At 38.2% G+C, this 22,587-nt stretch overlaps 1 protein-coding gene and 1 long non-coding RNA gene across 3 annotated transcripts in view; one reads left to right on the forward strand and one right to left on the reverse strand.

The window, feature by feature from the left end:
- The window catches only part of LOC142600298 (uncharacterized), a 272,361-nt gene that overhangs the window by 204,494 nt on the left and 45,280 nt on the right, over nucleotides 1–22,587 (reverse strand). The window lies entirely within an intron of this gene.
- The window catches only part of ZFAT (zinc finger and AT-hook domain containing), a 107,175-nt gene that overhangs the window by 5,715 nt on the left and 78,873 nt on the right, over nucleotides 1–22,587 (forward strand). For both annotated transcript variants that reach the window (XM_075743263.1, XM_075743264.1), the window contains 2 exons: nucleotides 9,445–9,615; nucleotides 16,608–16,868. In XM_075743263.1, coding sequence (XP_075599378.1) covers nucleotides 9,445–9,615; nucleotides 16,608–16,868 — 432 coding nt within the window. Of the gene's footprint in view, nucleotides 1–9,444; nucleotides 9,616–16,607; nucleotides 16,869–22,587 lie in introns of those variants that run through there.

Genomic DNA, 22,587 nt, shown 5'->3' on the forward strand with positions numbered 1-22,587 from the left:
CTGAGGATGATGCTTTTGATTTGGAGATATGCCATAACCCTGCATATTAATTTCTTGATGAATCAAAATAGAGAAAATAGCAGGAAACAAGTATTGATTTTTTTTTAATTATTTTTGTTTACTCTATCAAATGAAGGGAAATAAAATTTGTTTATACCAGCATCTTTATTAAAATGGTAACTAAAATGTTGTAAGGTAGAGGAAGAGGTCTGGGAAATAAATCTATGCCTAAATACAACCTTCTGAGGTTAACGTGTATGTAATCAAAACCTATATTCATTTAAAGATCCTTTTTTGTAAGATACAAAAATGCAGCTGACAGTTATTTAGATTCTACTCAAATTATGAAATAGTACTGACTACTCGAAAGTATTTTAAACTCATAATCATACATTTCACAGTATTTTTAAAGTATCTTGATTTCTTTTTAAAACAAATTAAAGCAGATTTTAAGTAAAAAACCCCAAAACAAAAAGTATCCTTCCAGTGAAGCAATAAAAATCAGAGATACATTATAACATGTTTTTGAAAATTTCATCTATGTGAAATAGCATTGAAAATGAAAAAAAATCTCTAACGTACAGAGGAATAAGGTCTGATGTCTAAGAAAAATGTTTTTAATGTATTTGACATCAGTATAGGATATCATAATTCATTGTACTGTACGTACCAATTCTTTCATGTTCAGTTCAAACCATTTTTTTTTCTTGAGAAATAATGTTGCTTGTATTAAACACAAATGACTGGCTTTTTTTACATGTTGTGCTTAAATTAACTGTTATCTCATGATTTCCATACTTCTACCTAAAGAAGCTGTCAAAGAAAAGTCATCTTTATTGTTCTTAGACACTTCAGTATCTTAATTGCTCAGCATTTGTGTATGAAGAGTTCTTTAGTAAAAGCAATTTTTTTTTTTTTTGAAGAATTGTGCCCACTTTTTATTGCATTTGAGATTTGAACAGAAACCCTTGTAATTTCTAAGTAATTCTCATGTTAATGTATTATTATATTGTTGGTATTATAATGGAAAATTTAACTCCACTGAATAGTAGTAGTTAATAGAGGTGTGATCTAATAATTGCAGATTTCAAGGTAACAAAGTGCAGGGGCAAAGCAGTGGCAAGACAGTGAGGAAGTCAGGTACTGAAGTAACAAAAACAAAGATACAAGCTTGTTGGACAGCAATGCAGTGCTATGTTTTGCTGGGAGATAATGCTACAATTTGTTTCTGATTGTATTGTAACATTGTGTTAGCTAGTTGTAGACTTTGTTAAAGTGTAAGATATTGGGAGCTTTTATAAGAATAAGTATTTTAGGAATATTTTGAAATTAGTGCTAGATTTTAGGCAAGTTATCTCTGAATACAGTCTAGTGCTGAGATATATTTAGGTGGGGCTGTAGGATTTGTTTTGCCTTCGTCCTCAAGCACACACCACACACACGAGACAGCAACATGGGAGGCACTGCTTTGAACAGCACCTACGTACAGGACTCACATAAAATGTAAGTAGAGAGCGCCAAATCCTTTTGAGCTGGTAGAGATTGAAAGTTACTACTGAAGGCATAGGCACAGCGCTCTCTGGATTAGCAAGTGCACGTACATTCACAGATCCCCCAGGTACCGGTATGGCCCCTCTGCCCATCTGATACCGTGTTTGGGGAAGATGCAGTCACTTCTTGCCCCCCAGCCCTGCTGAGCCCTTTACTCATTCCAGTCTTCCCAGTAGCTGCATCAGTTCCCATCCCAGTGACTGGAGGCAGGGATGGTGAATGGGGTTGATGATCAGCTCATCACACATTGTCTCTGCTGCTCCTTCCTCCTCACGCTCTTCCCCCTGTTCCAGTGTGGGTCTCTTGCATGGGAGACAGCCCTTCATGAGCTGCTCCAGAATAAGTCCTTCCTGCAGCGTACAGTCCTTCAGGAACAGACTGCTCCATTGTGGGTCCCCCACGGGGCCACAGGTCCTGCCGGAAAACCTGCTTCTGTGTGGGGTCCTCTCCCTGGGCCATGGCTCTTGCCAGAAGCCTGCTCCAGCACAGGCTCTTCTCCATGTGTTGCACCTTCCTTCAGGGCACATCCACCTGCTCTGGCATGGGGTCCTCCACAGGCTGCAGGTGGATATCTGCTTTACTGTTAATCTCCACAGGCTGCAGGTAGATATCTGATCCACCATCAACCTCCATGGGCTGCAGGGGACAGCCTGCCTCACCATGGTCTTCTCCGCAGGGGAATCTCTGCTCTGGAGCACCTCCTCCTCCTCCTCCTTCTTCACTGACCTTGGTGTCTGCAGAGTTGTTCCTCTCACATATTCTCACTCCTCTCTCCCATCTGCTGCACAACAGTTTTTATACTTTCCTAAATACGTTATCACAGGGACACTACCAGTGTCACTGATGGCCTCAGCTTTGGGCAGTGGTGGGTCCATCTTGGAGCCAGCTAGAATTGCCTTGCTCTGACACTGGGGCAGCTCCTGGTGTCTTCTCACTGAAGCTACCGCTGCAGCCTCCCCTCCGCTACCAAAACCTTGCCATGTAAACCAAATACACACAGTTCCACAGACACTCCTAAAGTATCCCAAATCTTCCTGTTCCTCTGGTTTCCCTTTTCTTGCCAGTTACAAAGTTCAAGTGGTCTTCTCTAAAGCTGTGCCTGTGATTTCTTGGTGTCCCATCAATTAGTAACTTGAGACTTTTGGTCCTTGGCATTGTCTGTTATCTCTTGTCTGCCAGGTTTGTGTCTCTGTGTATTCTTGTTCATCATTTATCCCATTAACTTATTGAACCCCTTTGCACTGAAAATACCCTTGATCACATAGCCTTAATGAAGAGTATCCACATACCGTTATAAATGATAAAAGAAACTAAAATCTTGTTTAAGAAGTTGATGTTTTTCATCTCATTCTTGGCTTACTACTTTCTGTTTCCTGGCTGTACCCTTGGATGCAGAACAGGAGGACTTTCATACAGTTGTTTTTAAGAGGGAACGTTAAAAAACCCCAAAGTTTTCACGTAATAATTGAATTTGCAACAAGTGCTGTGTGCTATGGCGTGACTTATTCCAAAGCTAGAAAACCTGAGTGGCGAAGAGTAAGCAGTCCTGTGGACCTGCACGTCAGGTGAAGTGATGGAGTGCCTGGGCTGCTGCGTGCTCCCTGCTGCACCGCTCCCTGTTAGCTCTTGCCCAGTGAACTGGAGCAGGGAGTTAAGTGACCTGCAGCAAATGGGAAATGCAGCCAGACAATGGAGAAGGAGACAGTGTTGTGGAACTGGGAGCAGCAGAATAGACCTGAGGACATGATTCTGAGCTGAAGGCATGTGTTTCTGTTTCTAATAATTCTAGCAGGTTCTGTAAAGCAACTAACACCACCACAGGGCCTTTCTTTGCAAACCTTGATGTGCTTGTAGATAGGATGATAGAAGCAAATGGAGTTTGAGATCAAGCATGTGAGGGACGTCTGTGGCTAAGTACGTGTAGATCCTCTAGCTGTTTTGCTGGGGTAGAAAATGGCAAATCAGTGGCTTTAATTGTGTCTTTACAGGAAGAATTGTGCCTGCTTTTTATTGGACTTGAGATTGCTGGAGAAGAGACATGGTGGTTTTCTCTATGGTGTAACTGGGTGTTAACCCTAGAAATAAAGATACAGTTTCTTAGTTAATCTGAGTTAAGAATACTTGAATCTTCTGGAAGTATTCAGTAAGACATTGTCTGGTGGCTGTACAGTATAATGTGCCCAATGAAGACTGTGGTAGCTTTAGATCTGACCTGTCTAAATCTTGTGAAACCTGGAAGTTACGTTTACCGTTAAGATTTTAAGCTAAGAACAAGTACTGTTGAATTCAAACCAGGCCTCAACAGAAAGAGACAAAGTTCTTGTAGCTGCAAGGAGAAGGGATGTTGGAAATAGAAGTACAAGTTAACATGAGTAGTTGTGTTGAAAGCTTGAACGTACGTAGTAAGGAACAGGGAGAGAGAAGAGAGTCTGGTAGAGAGCATGGCATAAGAGATGCAGGGGAGAGAAAGGGAAAGGTTAAAAATTCATGATAGGAAGTGGGGGGGGGGAAAGAATTGGAAACAAACACTTGTATAACTTGAGAGATAAAGGAGTTACTAAACTGAAAATAAAGTTTATGTTACATATGCTGAAGATGGGAGGAAATCTTTTAGATTTAACCTACTTTACTCTTTTCCTCGCTCTATCAGCATTACTAATTGTAATACAATCACAAATACTTAATTGTCATTAAAAAAAACCCCAACAAGATAAAGTCCTAGTCTAAGAATGATGTATAAGATTTTTAACTGCAGAAAGTTCTTCTGGTTAAGGATTTGGTGGTGATGAGACAGCAAGGTTTGTTTCAGCTCTGTTGTAAGTTTAGAAGGAAATAAGTTGAAATTCATATATTCATATTCTGAGCTTTATTGCTCTGTCTTGTAGGAAGGTTGACCAGGTGTGTGAGTACTATTGACTTTGTTACTCCACAGGCCCATAAATACAAAAATAAAAATTCACTGGATATTTAATTACAGAGTTCTAGTTCCTTTTAACAGTTGCAGAACTTCAGATGCTATTATAGAAGTTTTAACTATTGCCTACATTGAAAAGAGTGGTGAAAAGTTTTGGATATATTAGAATAATTTATGGCATTTGATTCCTTGCCTCTGTGTTTCTTGTGATAATAGTTATTTAAAAATAAAACAACACCCAACCCCTAGCCTACCTTTTATGCAAAATGAAACGTTTTGATTACTTAAGATTAAGTCTAGACTAGGTTTTGTCATACAATGATCGAAAGTATATGTGGCAATAATATATTACCTGATTCCCTTAAATACTGTTGATTTCAGTGATTTTTCTAATATAAGTGCTTTCTCTCCCTTTCTCTCCTCCCCACTCCAACTTTAAAGCAAAACAGCACAGGTACGGTTTTACCCTTTGTGAAGGGGATTGGGAATAAGGGAACCTGCTTAGTCTGCAATTTGCTATTTGCTTTTGGTAGTCCATTTGTTAATCTCCCCATGCTGTATACATGCATAAAGAAAAAAAAAAAAAAGACTAATTAAGAAATATGCTGAGATCTTTGGAAGATTTAGGAAAAAATGGCTGCACTTACATTCTAGCTTGACTTTCCACTTTGCCATTTAAGAAGAAAATGACTGGTATTATTTATTTCAATGTACACTTAGCACAGTTTATATGGGCAAACTGAAGATAATGAATTAACACAAAGCATGTTCAATGAACGGAATGTTCCAAATTGGTTTTGGCTGAAATTCCTGTTGTTTGTTTACCTGCGTACTTGATTACTGTTCCTTTCTTTCTCTGCGTATTTAATTGCTGTCTAATTAATTGCTCTGATGATTTCCTACATAATTAATTATCCACTAATTAATCATTGATTCCCTGCATAGTTAATTAACTTATTGCTTATTTGATTTTTACACTTAATTGACTATGATTCATTGCTCTTTTGCTATACCACCTAATCAGCAACTGGTTAATCAATTATGATTTGCTTACTCCTAATCTAGTTGTTTAGGACCGTGACCAGCATGGTTTATCCTCTGCTTTATGACCTCCTTTTCCAGTCATCCTTCCTAAAATAATTTCTTTACTTAGTTTTGTTTCCGTTTCACCTCTGAGCAAAGCCCATGCATCTTCTGCATATTCTCCTGATGCTTTCTGTGCCTTCACTAGCACTCATGCTGTTCTCTGCCACCTGGTCTGTTGTATTACTCATGGTTTTATTACTTTGTGTGAATCCTGAAAGCTTCTCAGGAAAAAAAAAAGCTTAAACAAGTGTTTGTGTAATCGATTGCTTTAAAAAAACAAACAGACTTTTGCGGAGTCTTCTTGCTCATCTGCCTCTCTCCAAGTCCTCACTGGGAGGAGCAAGAGATAAAGTGGTGTGTGAGGACTGATTAAAACTATTGGAGGAGGAGACTGGAGACACAAAGCAGTGAGTCTGAATTTTTAGGGAAAACAACTGGCAGATCAGGAAGCAGAAACAGTGGCAAATAAAACCTCAAAATAGAAGTGTCAGGTAAATCATGGAATTGCAATGTTCAGTGTTAGTTAAACCTTTGGAAAAATGCTCATAGGTTTTGAAGTGTGAATCTTAGATGTGCATTTGCATTTAGAGAGAACAGTTGTCATCCACTGGGTCAATAACAGATTTCATTCCCTTTTGTAAAAAATGAATAATACTAACTAGAGCAGAACTAGTTCAAAGGAACAGATTCAAAGGAACGTTTCCATTATAAACATACTGCAATCAAAATAGAAATGTGTGTGTGCTGGAGACAGAAGAATGCCTGAGAATGAACCCTACTGAGTTCCTAAGAACATGTTGAGTATATTATACATTTCACATAGCTGCTCCTGTGTGTAATATAGAGTATATTTCAAACACCAGGAACAGTATGTGAGTTGTTTTTCAGAGATGTTTTAAAAGAGATGAAGGCATACTCTGCTTTTTAGTTTTGAGGTAGTTGTATTATTTCTGAAGATGAGGATGCTTTCGTTCCAGTTTCAGGTGCAAATAAGTGTAAAAGAGAGCCAGCTCTGCGGTTCTTAACATTCAGAACACCTTAAAGATGGATTTTTCTTGAGTGAGGTGAACCATATAATTAGTGTGTCATGAAGGCAGAGGAATAATGTTGAATAGAGGTAGTGATCTTTGCTTGGGATTGTCTTGAAAACACGTCCCAAAATATAACTTCCCTGTTCTCTTCCCCCCAGATTCATCCCAATGTTCACAAAATATCACTTTATTTCTGTACTTATCCAGCTAGTCTGTGGTTTGTACCTCAAATAGCATTGGTTGTTTCAGTTTGATTTCAGTGAGCGTATGTCCCTAATTTTCCTTAGGGAAGTGGTGGGGAGAGGAGCAATTGAAACCAATCTCTGGGCCAGGAGTTTATATATGTAGCTGAAGAACAAGCATGCTGTTAAAATTGGTTCCTGATTGTCGTTAGGTTTCATCGGACGCTGAAGAGAGTAGGGACTGTTGAAAAATCAAACCATTAAAACAAATGACAGTTTCAGAAAGCAAACAAAGTCCTTTGAATTAATTCTCTGCCAAAAGTTTGTGAGTTTTGGGTTTTTTTTTTTTTTTAGGTGGATTTTTCTGAATTGTTAGGTTTATATTAACCCTTCTTTAGTTTACCCTCTTGTGGCTTTGCTTTCACATCACACCCCTAGTACCTGCAGATTAAAAAAAAAACAACACAGATTTGTCTAAAAAGTTCTGTAAAATTTCTGTTTAAAGCATTGATCAAGGAAGTTTTTAATAAAATTCTTCATTGGCTGCTGCTTTGAAGGTTTTTTGTTTGTTGGGTTTTTTCTTTTTTTTTTTTTTTAACGAGTAGGAAATTTTCATAGAACTTGTACGCCAAAGCATATGAAATACTGGATGTTTTTGTTAATGTCAAATGTTAATATTGACTCTGAGGCCGATATGACATGTCTTTGAGAACAAAACTTCCCTCCCCCCCTTAAATTTTCCTCCTTTTCCTGCCCATTTTTCTCCATGTAAATTGGTCAAGATGAGGCCTGATTTTTTTTTTTTTCAAATATTGGGATAAAAGAAGAAAAAAACTTTGTACAGCTCTGAAGTGAATGACCAGGAGGAGAAAGGAAGACGATGTGATTTCATAGCTGTGACTCTCATAGGATGCAACATTTTGTGGTTGACAGTGCTGCAGATGTTTTGACCTTCCTCCTCACTCTTTCGTTAGTGGCAGAGCCACATCTAAGCATAATGACCCCTGAAACCAAGCACTTAACATTTTTAACTCACAGTATATGCTCGTGGTAATGTGCTAAGGCAAAAATAACACATTAAAGCATACATTTATTATAAAATGTATTTATTTTTCTAACAAACATTACTATAGCGAAGGAAAAGTTTCCTTTTATCTTTTATGGTAGTTAATTCTTTCTAACCTTCTCTTGTTTCCAGCACTTACACAGGTAATTGGAGATTTAGAATCGCTTAGGTGAGGTAAGTAGAAAAACTAAGTACATGTAGGAAAGAACAGTAGGGTCCATGAACATGAATTAGGATTTGCGGCCCAGCTTCTCTGTCTTTCAGAGGTACTTTGTAAAGGATAAAATCTTTTGCATTTATACAAATCTGATACACATCAGACCTGGACAATGACTTAATGTTTTACATAATTTTATCATAAGTTTGAAAAAACATGAAATTTTTACCTCAGGCTGGAAGGTAAAAAGCGATCATAATCTATCCTGCTTCCTTTGGGTCGTCTTAGAAAATTTCTAAGATTTGAGCCAGAAGAAATTTTTTGCTCTGTGAGGATCTGGGTAGAAGTTCAACCATTTCTTAAATTAATTCATTTGGGGATTTATTGTTGTCATGTAAAGTCTGATGTGTGGCTGAGGGAGGCCCTCAGGTTCAGAAGGGTCCCCCTTGCTTTCTAAACTTCTCAGAGAGGAGCCTAGGTGCAGCTAGGTCCAGTGTTAGTCCCAGACTTGATCAATGGTTCATGTCTAAAGGATTATATTTATAGCCACATACCAGAGTCAACGTTTGCCTGTCAGAGCCCCCAAAGGACTTACACTGACTCAGTTTTGCAGAGTTGAAACTAATAGAAAGTTTATTAAAGTGACAGATTTAAAGACTTCGGAATTGCTGTTGATAAATGCACTCAGTGCAATAGCAATAATATATGAGTATGATTACAATTGTAATGCTAGCAAAATACTGTCCCGGGTATTCTCACTGAAAGGATGAAATGGCAATTGCTTACCAAGAAGGTGTCCCTGTCTTGGGTGGAGGAGAAGGAGCACTGCCCATCAACTGCCTCTTCGAGGTCATCAATTTCTTCTCTCCCCCGCTCAGGGGTAACTTCCTCAATATCCTTTATACCCCAATCTTAGCTGTTTTCTCCCAGGGTGACGTTTAACATGATTTAGGTGGAGAGTTGAGTACTATAGTCACGTATGTTTAGCGTGTACTCCTTTTAGCTCATTATCATATTTAGGGGTGTCAACTTTAATATTCATTTCACAGATAATGAAGCAAAAGGTCTCACTCCAGGCACTATGGCCTTCAAAATTCTGTGTAGAAACCGTCTATCTGTTTATTACACATTCTGTAGCCAAAGCAGGGCCATCTTGCTGCTGTAAGACTCCCTCCTTCGGCTGCTTCTCATACCAGCCTTGCGGATCTCCATCCACAGTGTTTGTATAAGAGATAAGTGGACACCTGTGCTTTTAACCTCTTAGGTGCAATTCCCACAATTTTGAATGTCTTGATTTAATGGTGTAACATTCTTCATTTCAGATCATTACTGTCTGTTAAGTGTGTTAACTGATAGTTACTGTGTTAGCTGAACTGAAATCTCAGTAACTAACGGTGATATAAATAAACAGCTTACATTTGGAAATATTAACTCCTCTTTTTAAACTTATTTTTCAGGGGTCAATTCCATCTTCATGTGTAAGCTTTGTAACTTATTTTCACCAAATCAGTCTGAACTACTGTCTCATGTCTCTGAGAAGCATACAGAAGATGGGACCAATGTGGATGACATCATTATTCCGCTCCAACCTCTAACAGTACCCACAAACATAAACAAAGATGGAGAAGGTACATTCATAAATTGAGAGGAATGTCATTTTCAAAGTCTTTTGGCTTTTTAATAAAACCTGTGGTGTGATGATTCTGCATTGTATATAGAACGATTTACATAGCTTGTTTTTATAATGGTCGCTGTACAACTGCCAACCTGAATTTCATTCAATGCTGAATAGATTGGCAGACAGATGTGGATAAACTCAGCATGCGATATGGGATGATGACATTGGTCCATTAATTTTAAATGTCAAGTATAGCGAAGTCTGCTTCCTATAGCTTTAATTTGAGCTGTATAATAGCAATGGGAAGATTGTGTAATAGCAGTGGTAAGCAACCAGGACACCGTAGATGGGGGTCTTGGGGCTTAGGAATGGTGGTGTGCTTTGAGTTCTCTAACTTGTTGCTTGTTGTGTTTCAAATAATATTAATAGTTCTATTCCAAAAGGAAGGTGGCATGATTCATAATTTGTAACTGTGCTTTGATATTGGCACTAGTAAATAAAGCAATCAAGTAGTCAAAGATTGAATTAGTTAGAGAATGATTTTACTCTGCAGTGCAAGAAGTTAGATTCATTCCATTTTTAACTGATTATGATAGCAATTATTTGTCATATTAGCAATGGGTTCAAAATAATTAAGACTTCATAATTATATCTTCTTTTAGACCCTTACTGAGCAATAGATTTATGTTGTTGGCAAACCTCTTAACACAACTACTAGGATTTTCCAGTCATTGTGATTTCTGAATTTTAAAAAGTATGCTTCTTTTGATGCAGCCCAGGATACAGTTGGCTTTCTGGGCTGCAAGTGCACACTGCCAGCTCGTGTTGAGCTTCTTGTCCACCAATACCCCCAAGTCCTTCTCCTCAGGGCTGCTTTCAATCCATTCTCCACCCAGCCTGTAGTTGTGCTTGGGATTGTGCCAGTCTTAAAAATGGGCGTTATGTTTGCCCTTTTGCAGTCAGTGGGAACTTCACTGGATTGCCACAAGTTCTCAAATATGATGGAGAGTGGCTTAGCAACTTCATCTGCCAGTTCCCTCAGGACCTGTGGATGCATCTCATCAGGTCCCATGGACGTGTGCCCCTTCAGGTTCCTTAGATGCTCTCGTACCTGATCCTCTCCTACAGTGGGTGCCTCTTTATTCTCCCAGTCCCTGCCTTTGCCTTCTGAGGCTTGGGTGGTGTGGCTAGAGCACTTGCCCGTGAAGCCTGAGGGGAAAAAAAAAATCATTGAGTACCTCGGCGTTCTCCATATCCCAGGTAACCAAGTCTCCCATATCATTCCAGAGAGGGTCCGTGTTTTCCCTGATCTTCCTTTTATTGCTGACGTACCTATAGAAGCTTTTCTTGTTGCCCTTGACCTCCCTGGCCAGACTTAATTCTATCAGGGCTTTAGCTTTCCTAACCTGATCCCTGGCTGCTTGGACAGTTTCTCTGTATTCCTCGCAGGCTACCTGTCCTTGCTTGCACTCTCTGTAGGCTTGCTAGCACCCCATCCCTCTAACCTTGGCGTGTCACCATGTGTCATCCCACAGCTTGTCACAGGGAAGCCTGATATTATCCCCCTCTCCCTTCAAGCCTAGATTAAAGCTCTGTCAATGAGCCCCACAAGCTCCTGGGCAAAGACCCTCTTTCAACTTTGAGAAAGGTGAATCCCATCTGATACCAGCAAGCCTGGTGCCCCAGTTGCTCTGGCAGTGCCCAGGCCTGGTCAGTGCCTCTCACGACAGCTCATACATATATACACATGCAAACACACATACAGATATATATATATACACACACACACACACAAACACATACATAAAATAGATATATATCATATTTGAAGGATATATTTTAATCGTTAACATATGCATGTGATATTTCTTCATTTATTTACCAGCAGTAATTCAGTAGTTACATTAACTTGATCAACATAAGAAGATAATTCTAGTAATGGTCATATAGTACTCAACTATAGCTGTTATTTCCACAGATGATTGGTGAGGAAAAATTGCACCAGATTATTATTTCACACAATGTCTAAAATATACAGTTTATGAGAAGAAGATGAATAAATATCAGATCTACATCAAGTTTCAAAATGCCATTCTAATTTCATTTTAAATGTACAGAATGAATTTCTCAGGCATGCAGAATGTATCTTCCTTTCTTAAATCTTTGTTTCCTGTTAGCCCTTCACTAAACTGTATTTCTGAGCACAGTGAGACCGGTAATTTGTAACATTCTTGCTGCTTTTAGTAAAAAGGCTCTTTTGTAAACTTCTCTTTGCATTTGTGTTTGGGACTGTCTGCACTTTCTGTATTGTATGTTGCTAAGCATGCATTGTACATGTATGAGAGTAGTATGTAATTACTGTTATGATCTGAAGCAGCAGAAATTAGACATATGCAGCTTTTAATAAAATAATTTTGCAAATCTAATTATGTAAAATATAACATTCATAAGTTACATATTCATAAATTACCTTTTTCATTATTCTTGGTGAATACTTTTCGTCATCTGATATGATCATATGGTGCCACCTTTTTCAGATTATGTAGCCCAACTCTTTGCCATCTGCTGTCAGTAAGAATGTCAAGGTAAATGACTTTCACATAGATTTTTAACTTGTATTATAGACATACTTTAATATTTCTTCTTTTCCATCACAGAGATTGATTTGGAAAAGAGGGTAGTCTGTTCTGAAGTCCTATTCAATTAAATTCTGTTTTCTGTTTAAAAAAAAAAAAAAAAGAGTATTTCACAGTTGAATATAGGAATTTGAAGAGTTCTTTCAAGGCATCAGTTTTTTTCCTTGTGTTATGGAATCTGCAGCAGATAAAACTTTAAAAGTTTATAATATACAATTTTTTCTCAGTGAACCCTTCTTTGTAGTAATTCAGTGTCGTCACTAAAAGGAGAAGTGATTGATGGATGACAGTCTTAGAAATTACAGCTTCCTTTTTTATTACTCGCTGGCTGATAGATGAACATCTTTCTGTCCCTTGAAAGCATAGTTTTTCTTCGAAGTATCGGTAAACACTGTAGCTACTCCAGAATTGGTATAGATAGTAACAATGGGTGGTAACAGAACGATTTTACCGATCCGACGATCGACTGACCGGACACTCGACCCGCCCCGGAGCCACGCCGACACGCTGAACCCGCCCCTGCCCGACTAGCCCCCTTTTATGGTGAGCATGACATCACATGGTATGGAATAGCCCCCGGCCAGCTTGGCTCACCTGTCCTGGCTCCTTGTGACATTAACTCTATCCTTCCCTGAACCAGGACATTATCCACCCCTTATTCCATACCATCTATGTCATGCCCAGATTATTTTACAGATCTCATTGCCTTACTCTATGGGCTGTCGCTCTAAAATGTCTGTCGAGTTCATTTAGTCCATGGTTTTGGGTTCCATCTGCCATTACAGTCTCTCAGAGCAGGAGCAATGGTGCGTGCAGCTGGATTGTTGCACGCTGCATCCAGAGTTTTCACAGCCGGTGTATCTGGTATGGTCCATGCTCACAGTCTGGATGTCAAAGATGTGATTTTTCGATAAAGTTTCTGGGCACCAGTTGAAGTCAGTTCTAGTTCCATCATCGTGGCACTTTGTTCAGTTTCAAAGTCCATCCTTCATTAGTTTTGGGTGATTCTTATGGTCATACCATTGATACAGTATATCGCTATTAATATCATGCAATTTAATTTATTGGCTATTTTCACCCAAAATCAAATTCCCTTGGGATTTAATTATTTTACAGTAACCTGAGCAGTATCCACATCTGTATTCCTCATACTATGTTTGACACGTTGGCAAACTGACCTTTTTACAGGTTGACATGAAGATAAATGTTTCTTTCTTTGCTTGTTTTAATTGCATGTTAATGTCCTTAAGGCACCAAATACTGATTGCTGCAATTGTTGGATATTAAAATAACATGAATGGTAGCAAAGAGAAGTTTTGATAGCGTTGATATCACCCCTCTCTTTTTGGCTGACAATTGAGGAAACTACTTTCACTGGAGTGCAGTAGCACAGAAATTCAGAACACTGCTGATGAAGGGTTGCAAAAAGTTATGTCAAAGGGTTGCTTCTTTCCTATCCATAATAAGGCCTTTACCATTCTTATTACATTATATTTAAACAGACAGGTAGTCAGTCACTCCTATAGCAAGACAGAATGCTTTCTTTTTCACTTGATATTAATTACATGATTAATTCAAAGCTGTGATCTCTGTATGTGTGTTTTTGTTTGTCTGGAATAATTAAGGGAATTGTTGAACAGATTTTTAATAAGATGCTGCCATCACCTCCAGTTCTTTTGCATCGTCCTCCTTTGAGATTCCTTGAGGTCATTTATTTTTCCATATGCTCTTAGTCTTCCAATTTAGTAAGGTCTTCTGGCACATGTAGGCTTCTGGCTAGGACAACAGGAAATGGCCTCAATTTGTGCCAAGGGAGATTTAGATTGGATACTAGGAAAAATTTTTTCACTGAAAGGGTTGTCAGTCATTGGAGCAGGCTGCCCAGGGAAGTGGTTGAGTCACCACCCTTGGAGGTATTTAAGAGACGTGTAGATGTGGTGCTTAGGGACGTGGTTTAGTGGTGGGCTTGGTGGGGTTAGGTTAATAATTGGACTTGATGATCTTAAGGGTCTTTTCCAACCAAAATGATTGTATGATTCTATGTACTTGAAAATTATTTGAGTTTTGTTTTTTTTCTTTTTATATTCTGTCCTTTCATGTTTTTTCAGACTCTTTAAATTTTCGGTCTCAATTTATCAGGCAGAAGATAGGCTATTGGCTCAATGAATGCTTGATAAAAAGCTTTAGACAGTTCTTAATCTTTCTTCTTGATATATACTGGTTTCGTTGAAAGTTTCTGGTATAAGAGCAGGAGAAATGTAAATTCCTCCTAAGAGGCACAATTTGTGTGTAGTACTGCCAGTTTCTTTTAGCTTGAATAATCTCAGATATTTTCAAGCCTTTGCAACTGCAAGAGTTGCTTAATTACTGGGCATTTCTCTCATAACCCAGAAGACATATCTCATACTTCTCCCTTCTGTGCTGTGCAATAAAAAACAAACAAAAAACCCAACCAACCTGAAACCAACAGTAAAGGTATGAAATTCTGAGGAGAATAATTTTATTTTTATTTTTGTCCAAGTCTCAAGATTTGGAGATATTTTTGGGTGAGAAAACTTTAAGGGACCTCTTTGCTGTGACTACCATAAGCTGAAACATGCATGAGATTTGAATTTGCTTGGTTTTTTCTGACCATTAAAAATAGAGTTCTTGGCAAAATTTTAGTATGTGTCAGTCCTTCATCTTTCTCTATGATATTACAAAGGTGGTGGCTGACAGGTGTTTCATACCTGTTCTGTTTCACTTAGCACATTTTAATGCACATTATACTCTGGGTTTTTTTGCAGTTATGACAACCATATCCAGCTCTTTTGGCTTTTAATTCTCAAAGCTGGAATTCACTGCACATAACTGAAGGTTCTTAAACTGGGATCTTAGTCACCTTGGGATCCAGAGATTCAGGCCTTATATAATCTGAACTGCACTCTAGAGAGTAGTTTCTCTGTTCCTTCAATATAGAAGACAAATATTAACTAATTTGAGAGCTTGAGTGTCTAACATTAGATAAAATGAATCCTAAAAGCCTGGAAGAAACCTGACTGTGCCCTGTTTCTCCGTACACCATCAGGCAAGCTCTTTTAGATGCATACTAATTTTTATTTCTACACAGAGTAGATCTGATGCTTCAACAGATGTCTGCTCAGACTCAAAAAGATCATTTAACTGCCGCCATGCTTTGCCATTTGTGAACTGAGAGTTTCTTGCAGAAGAGCATCTTCAAAGTAAAGAACTAAAATGTGTACAGTAACAATTGGGTAATTCCTCAGGAAGCACAGTATAAAGAAGTAAAAAAACAAGCAAGCAACCCCTGAGATTAACAAGAAAGATAGAGACTCAAAGAGATTGATTCTTGTATGAATTGTATTAAACTATTAGATTAAAATAACTTGTAGCTAGGATGAAATCTCATAAAATAACTTAATCACTATCTGGAAAATTCCCCCCTTTCCCTCTGAATATCTGCTTTTGTTGACTGGAAGTTTTCTTGGGATCTAATTGGTTTGGTCAGTCTTCAACAGTTACGTTTGTAAGCGGATGATAGCAAGTTGGTTTTGAAGTACTTACAGCAGTGATGAGAGAAATCTTAAGCAGGAAACATGAGTGTGAAGGTTTTTATGTTGTCATGAGTTTCTATGTTCATTACATCTCCTTGATTTTATCAGTGTTTCCTTTACAGAACTATGGAAATGTGAAGTTATGTTGTATTTATTAAGAATTTTGGATGCCTTCTGATTTTAATTATTTTAAATACTCATTAAGGTATTTGGATAACCATTATCATGGATATATAATGGACACTCATTAAGGTTTTGCATAATTTCTGGAATTTATTTGTTGCCAACAATTTTTTATACCAACCTTTGTGTAGAAAGTGCTACAGTAAAGAACCACTGGAAATATTAGAAAGTAATTGTTCAATGTAGTAAAAGGACAATCGTTTTAAAAGATAAACTGTTTTTCTATGAATACATCTCAATACTTAAGCAATTTCTTTAAGAGTGATTTAAATTAAAAAGACTTTTTGTAGAGTGTCAGAACATAGCAGAGCAACTTTGTAGAATATGCATGCTGATACAGTTATTCGACAATCTAAAAGAGTGCTTGCAGTGTAATTTCTGTAAAACTGTGGCACTTTGACAGCTTCTGATCTCAGTAACCAAATGTTACTGCTTTGCAGCTAGCAGAAATGCCAGCAAATACCATTGCTTAAAAAATAGTTTGTGTGAAGCTAACGTTTTTTTAAGCTTCAGGGACAGAGGATCTTGAACTTGATTTAATATTCCTATTTTTCAAAGATCAGATGAATATTAGCTAATTAGCTGTAGAATTTAATTATGGATTTTTTAACTTTAACTTTCTTTTCTAGAGCTTCTTGTCGTGAAGAGGAAAAGGGGCAGACCAAAAGGGTCTACTAAGAAGTTTTGTGTGGATGAAGATGTGGCAGAAAATAACCCTGTTCCAAGTGAAGAAACTTCACCTGGGACAGAAGAAGGTCCAGAGCTGTCTGAAGTCTCACCAGGCAGCTTGGAATGTAGGAAATGCAATCGGAAGTTCTCCAACACACGTCAGCTGAGGAAACATATCTGCATTATTGTTTTAAATGAAGGAGAGGAAGAAGGAGATGGAGGTAAGAAACTATCCAACAAGATGATCTGAAGCATGTTGTGAAACTGTGTTTCTGTCCTGTGACGTGATTGGTAACAACTCATAATCCCCAGTGTTAATTTTTAATGGAATGAAACTGTGTTTCTTTTAACATAAAAATCATGTTGAAGCAAAACTGAAAATAAAGTCAGACAAAGTATTTTAATTTTTTTCTGAAAGGTCAAAATGTTTATTGCACTAGTGATAGTCTGAAACTTGCTGAGATGCTTCCTTTGTGTAAGCAACTGTTCTGTTTCTCACAAAGAGGATTACAGTTTTCCAGTGAGAAGTGGTATGGGCCATATAGGTGAGTATCATATGTAGGTGAGGAAGGGTGATCCTGAAGAGATGTTTCTGTCATGTGACTTGGGAAACCTGAACTCTGTCCTGTTCTTTTGATAGATTTAAAGACGGCTCTTCCAGATGGCTTGTTTTACTGTATAAATAATAATGCCAAACTCACTTTTCTATTTTACAAAACTTTATGTGAATGACTGTCTTTGGAGTATGACAGTTCATTGCTTAAATTTAGCTTTAAGATTTATTTGAATATATTCAACCTCACAAAGTTGTAGAATAGAATAGTTTAGTTGGAAGGGACCTACAATAATCATCTAGTCCAACTGCCTATTTAACTTTGCTCAGAGGTGAATGTCACATGCATACAAGGTAATACATTTGTCCAAGTTATCTAACTTTATGTGAGTTTTGGGTTTGCGTCAAAATTAGGTTTTTGCTTTTGCTATAATTGCTTTGCATGATATCCTGTTGATCCTACTTGCAGACTAAATTTGCCATTGATTTTTCTCCAGTTTTCTATTACCCTTCTGTGTACAGTCTGTCATTATGCTAAATAACTAGTATGATTATTTTACTTTCAGTGAGACGTACAGTTTAACTTCTGTGACTAATTAAAATGGGCTTAAAATATGTTAACAGAGCACAGAAACTTTGGGGAAGTACCTGGTTATTTTTTTATCATCATCAGTGGTAAGATTATTCAACTGTGCGTAGTGACTTTCACTCCAGCTGTCTCATCTCTGACATCACAAGTGTTCCATGCCCTTTACTGTTTGTATGTGCTAGGTAAGGTGTTAACATTTGCATTATTTCGGCAATGTTGCCTTTTCTAATATCCTTTTAAAATTAAATCTCAGATCAGAGTATAAACTCAAATTAACTGTTCTTGACCTGTTAGCTCATTAGAGCTCCTAAATGTTATCCAGAACTGTTTTGCTACAAAACACACTGGCAGATTTTTAAAAGTAAATTGCTAAGCCTTTTCCTTTTTTTAAAGAGAAAACAGCCTCAATTTTGGGTGAATGGAACAATTTTATTTATTCTCTGGCAAAAGCAAAGCAATCAAGTGAAATAAGTCATTCTTGAGCAGCAAGTAACAGGGGCTTCCAGTTGTTGGTAACTAGTGCAGCTAGAATGTCTCCAGCCCAAAACTTCCTACCTTGGCTGTGTATTGTGAAGGTATTGAGGGCTGTCCCTGAAAGGAGAATTCTTTCTTGGAATCCTAGAATGGTTTGAGTTGGAAGGGACCTCAAGATCATCTAGTTCCAACCCCCCTGCCATGGGCAGGGACACCCTCCACCAGATGAGGTTGCCCAAAGCCCCATCCAACCTGGCCTTGAACACTTCCAGGGATGGGGCATCCACAGCTTCTCTGGGCAACCTGTTCCAGTGTCTCACCACTCTAACAGTAAAGAATTTCTTCCTAATATCTAATCTAAATCTACCCTCCTTCAGTCTAAAACCATTACCCCTCATCCTATCACTACATGCCCTTGTAAACAGTCCCTCTCCAGATTTCCTGTAGGCCCCTTCAGGTACTGGCAGGCTGCAATAAGGTCTCCCCAAAGCCTTCTCTTCTCCAGGCTGAAAAACCCCAAGTCTCTCAGCCTGTCTTCTTAGGAGAGGTACTCCAGACCTCTGATCAGCTTTGTGGCCCTCCTTTGGACTCGCTCCAACAGCTGCATGTCCTTCCTATGCTGGTGGCCCCAGATCTGGATGCAGTACTCCAGGTGGGGTCTCACGAGAGTGGAGTAGAGGGGCAGGATCACCTCCTTTGACCTGCTGGTCACACAGGTTTTGATGCAGCCCAGGACACGGTTGGCTTTCTGGGCTGCAAGCGCACATTGCTGGCTCATGTTGAACTTCTTGTCCAACAACAACCCCAAGTCCTTCTCCTCAGGGCTGCTCTCAATCTCTTCATCTCCCAGCCTGTAGTTGTGCTTGGGATTGCCCCGACCCATGTGCAGAACCTTCCACTTGGCCTTGTTGAACTTCGTGCGGTTTGCACGGGTCCGCCTCTCAAGCCTGTCAGTGTCCCTCTGGATGGCATCTCTTCCCTCCAGCGTGTTGACCGCACCACATAGCTTGGTGTCGTTGGCAACATCTGGGAAATTCAGTCTTCACCCATCTACTGATTACTATCCGATCACAGGAGAATTTTTCACTTATGGCTTTACCATACAGACTGCTTTGGGACAGCTTTTCAGTTTCTGAATACGTACATAAAAATAGTTTGTGTATTATCATTATCCTTTAAGGAAATGTGATTGTGTTGATTAGCTCAAAACTTTCTGAGGAGTGGACAAGAACAATATGGTCTATGCCTAGGATTGTTTGTCATACTTGTGTTACTTTACCAGCTCAGAAAACATGCTTTTTAAAATTTGAGCTGCTGAATTGTTATCAGACTCAAATTTCTTTATGAAGAAAGTTTTGAGGATGGTGGATGAACCTTCTAAATGGGAACAAATTAGTCTAAAATTGAAAAGGCAAGGAAAAAATGAAATATAAATGTACTTTTTGTACACTCATTTAATTTCATGAGGACCTATTCATAAGTTAAAAATAAAAATACTTAGAGAAATGGACCAAGTTTCTTAGTTATTAAAGTTGTTGACAGTCCCTGAACTAGAGGTTTCACCTGTATCTTTGGCAAGTGAAAGCTGTTAAACTCTGAATTTACCTAAATGGGTTACAAAGCTGTCTGGTTTCTAGGTTTCAGTTTCTGTGTTAATAAGTTTAAGAGCAGAATTACATAGTTTGTGAAATAGTGGTTCTTTTGTCTCTTAAACTTGATGCTGCTCATTTCATTGGGTGCCATCTTGCTCTGTAATTCTGGGAAATGGGGGATAATAATTCTGTATAATCTCTTGCACAAGTTTCATAATTTAGAAATCTTCATATTTCTGTTTAGATTATTCTTATCATGACTGAACTAGAATATATGGAAATTGCTTATGCATCTGGGCAGTCGTATTCTTCTCAGCAACTCTGCTGTAACTGTTTTGAGATGCAGGACCAGAACTACAAGTGGTGTTAAAGGCACAAGAGCGTCTCTGGTTTGCACCATAACTTTTTTATTTTTCCATTTTTAATGATTCCTCAGATTATGTTTACTTTTCTGACTACTGCTGAGTATTGAACTTATGTTTTCAGGGAACTATTTAGAAATACAAGCAGATCTTTCCTGTGTTGTAAGAGTCAATTTAGAGCTCATTGTATCATCAGTGAAATTTTTTTCTTTATGTGCTTTCCTTTGCACTTATTGTCACTGTAGGTGGGAGTCTGTTCCACACTAGCACCTGTCTGCATATACGCGTTTATGCAGTAGGTTTTCAAGCTTTAATTATACTCAGCAAATATCAAGTCAGTACTTTAGGGGAGCCTGTGGAGCGGCATAGAGTTAGCTGAATTGCTCGTAGCCACCATTGACTGTGTTAATTAGAGTTCTGTCTATAATGGCAATTTAGAAATGTGGCTTGTGGGTGCCTTAATCTAGTTTAATTCCAGGTTATTCTGTCACCAGTTACTGATTATTGAGAGACCTTTCTGTAGCTTCATTGTCATAAAATAGCGTTGAATCTAAGTATTTCATACAGATAGTGGTGTTGCTATCTCAGCGCGTAGTACTGCAAGTATTACACCAGGTATTTATTGTGTGTGGTTTTGTGTGTATATAACGTTCAACAAATATTTCAGTTACTTGAGCAGATGTGGTTGATACCAACAGTTTTTAGATTAAACTATCCCTGAGACAAAAACTTCTTGAAATCGCACTTATTTTAGTGTATATTAGAAAAGGAGTACTGAAACTTCTAATTTGATGAGATTTCTCTGTTGCTGAAGTCCTTAGAAATAGATGGAGAATTTTATTGAGGGTCTTTGAACCTTCCAGAGATACAATATCTTCTTTCTCATTTCAGACACAGTAGTTCAGAGCAGATGGCTAAAAATCATGGAGCTTTGACTACAAATTCTTCTCCCTTGGTCTTTGACCTCTTACCTAATACGTACGGGTTGTGTTTTTTCCCCCTTTTTATCCGTGTCTTTCCAACTTGAAACTACTTCTATCTGTTTTTCTAATGCTTACTACTTTTCTCAAATTTTTCATTTCTTGCAAAGTTTAGCACTGTATGGACATCTGATTAATAAACAAGTACGTTTTCACTTTGCACTGGATGTGGCTGGGATGTAGTTAATTTTCTTTGTTGCAGCTCATATGATGTGGTGTTTTAGATTTGTGACCAAAATAATGCTGATAACACACTAATGTTTTAGCTATTGCTAAAATATGCTAAACATATAAATATTGAAAAGGTATATATTGATATTCTGTGTGATACTCTTTATTGAGAGAAATGTAATATATGTTTTGAGCTGAAGTTAAAATACTAGGGAGAGTTTTCAAGTAATAACATGTTTTTCTGTCCTTTATAGATCCACAAGGGAAGTGTTGTAATCCCTATCATATTGGACATTTAAAATGACAACAAATAAACCACTGTAAAACTGTATTGAAACTGCAGTGTGTATTGGTCAGAGGAATAATTGGTGGATGTAATAGGCCTCTGCTGTTCTTTGCTTCTGTGATTAGTGATCCACACTGACCGCTCGGAGATCAGTGCCTCATTGATAGTTCTGCTACTCTTTCAGGAGTCACCAGGCCGTGCTGGTTACTGATATCCTCTGTGCATCTAATTTAATCCTTTGATGCATAATGATTGCCTTCACCTTGTAGGCCCATTCACTAAAACAGCAGGAAAAAAATGTGTTAATTTTTTACACGGAATTAAAAAATGTCCATTTTGCTTACAAATCCTCCATGTACATGCTTAGTAAATATATATATATATTTTAATAAAGGGCTTACTTGCCTAAGAAAGTTGCTGTGATTTCAGCAGAGCTGTGCGTACACCTGTTTCTGTTTTTATTTGATTAAACCAAACTGAAGGTTTTGGCTAATAATTTGGATCTGGCTGGCTGGAGGTACTGCCATACATTTTTTTTTTTTTGTCCTAAGACAAAACTAGAAGAGTTGAGAATCTTTCTGAACAACCATGTGTCTTTATTCTGTCTGCTTCCAGCCAGAAAACGGAGCTGCTTCAGCCCCCACCACTGGGATAAGTTTGGGGATTTTGTCTGTTGCTGGATTGAATCAGTTTCTCAGCAGCTGCCTCTAAAATTGCTTGCTCTGAGATATAGACAAGAGGTAATTATTTTAACCACCATCCCTCTCCCACACTGCAGCATACCTGAACCTCTGGCAGATATAAGAGAGGACATTTGATGGCTGGGGAATGGGATTTGGGTGGAAGATGGATTACAGCAATGGACAGCCTGGATTATCTTCTCTGGAGTGAACCACTCATTCCTCCTGAGTTAGGAGCCTGCATAATTCTTAG

This window comes from Balearica regulorum, chromosome 2 (assembly GCF_011004875.1).
Source record: "Balearica regulorum gibbericeps isolate bBalReg1 chromosome 2, bBalReg1.pri, whole genome shotgun sequence".
NCBI classification, from domain to species: Eukaryota; Metazoa; Chordata; class Aves; order Gruiformes; family Gruidae; genus Balearica; species Balearica regulorum.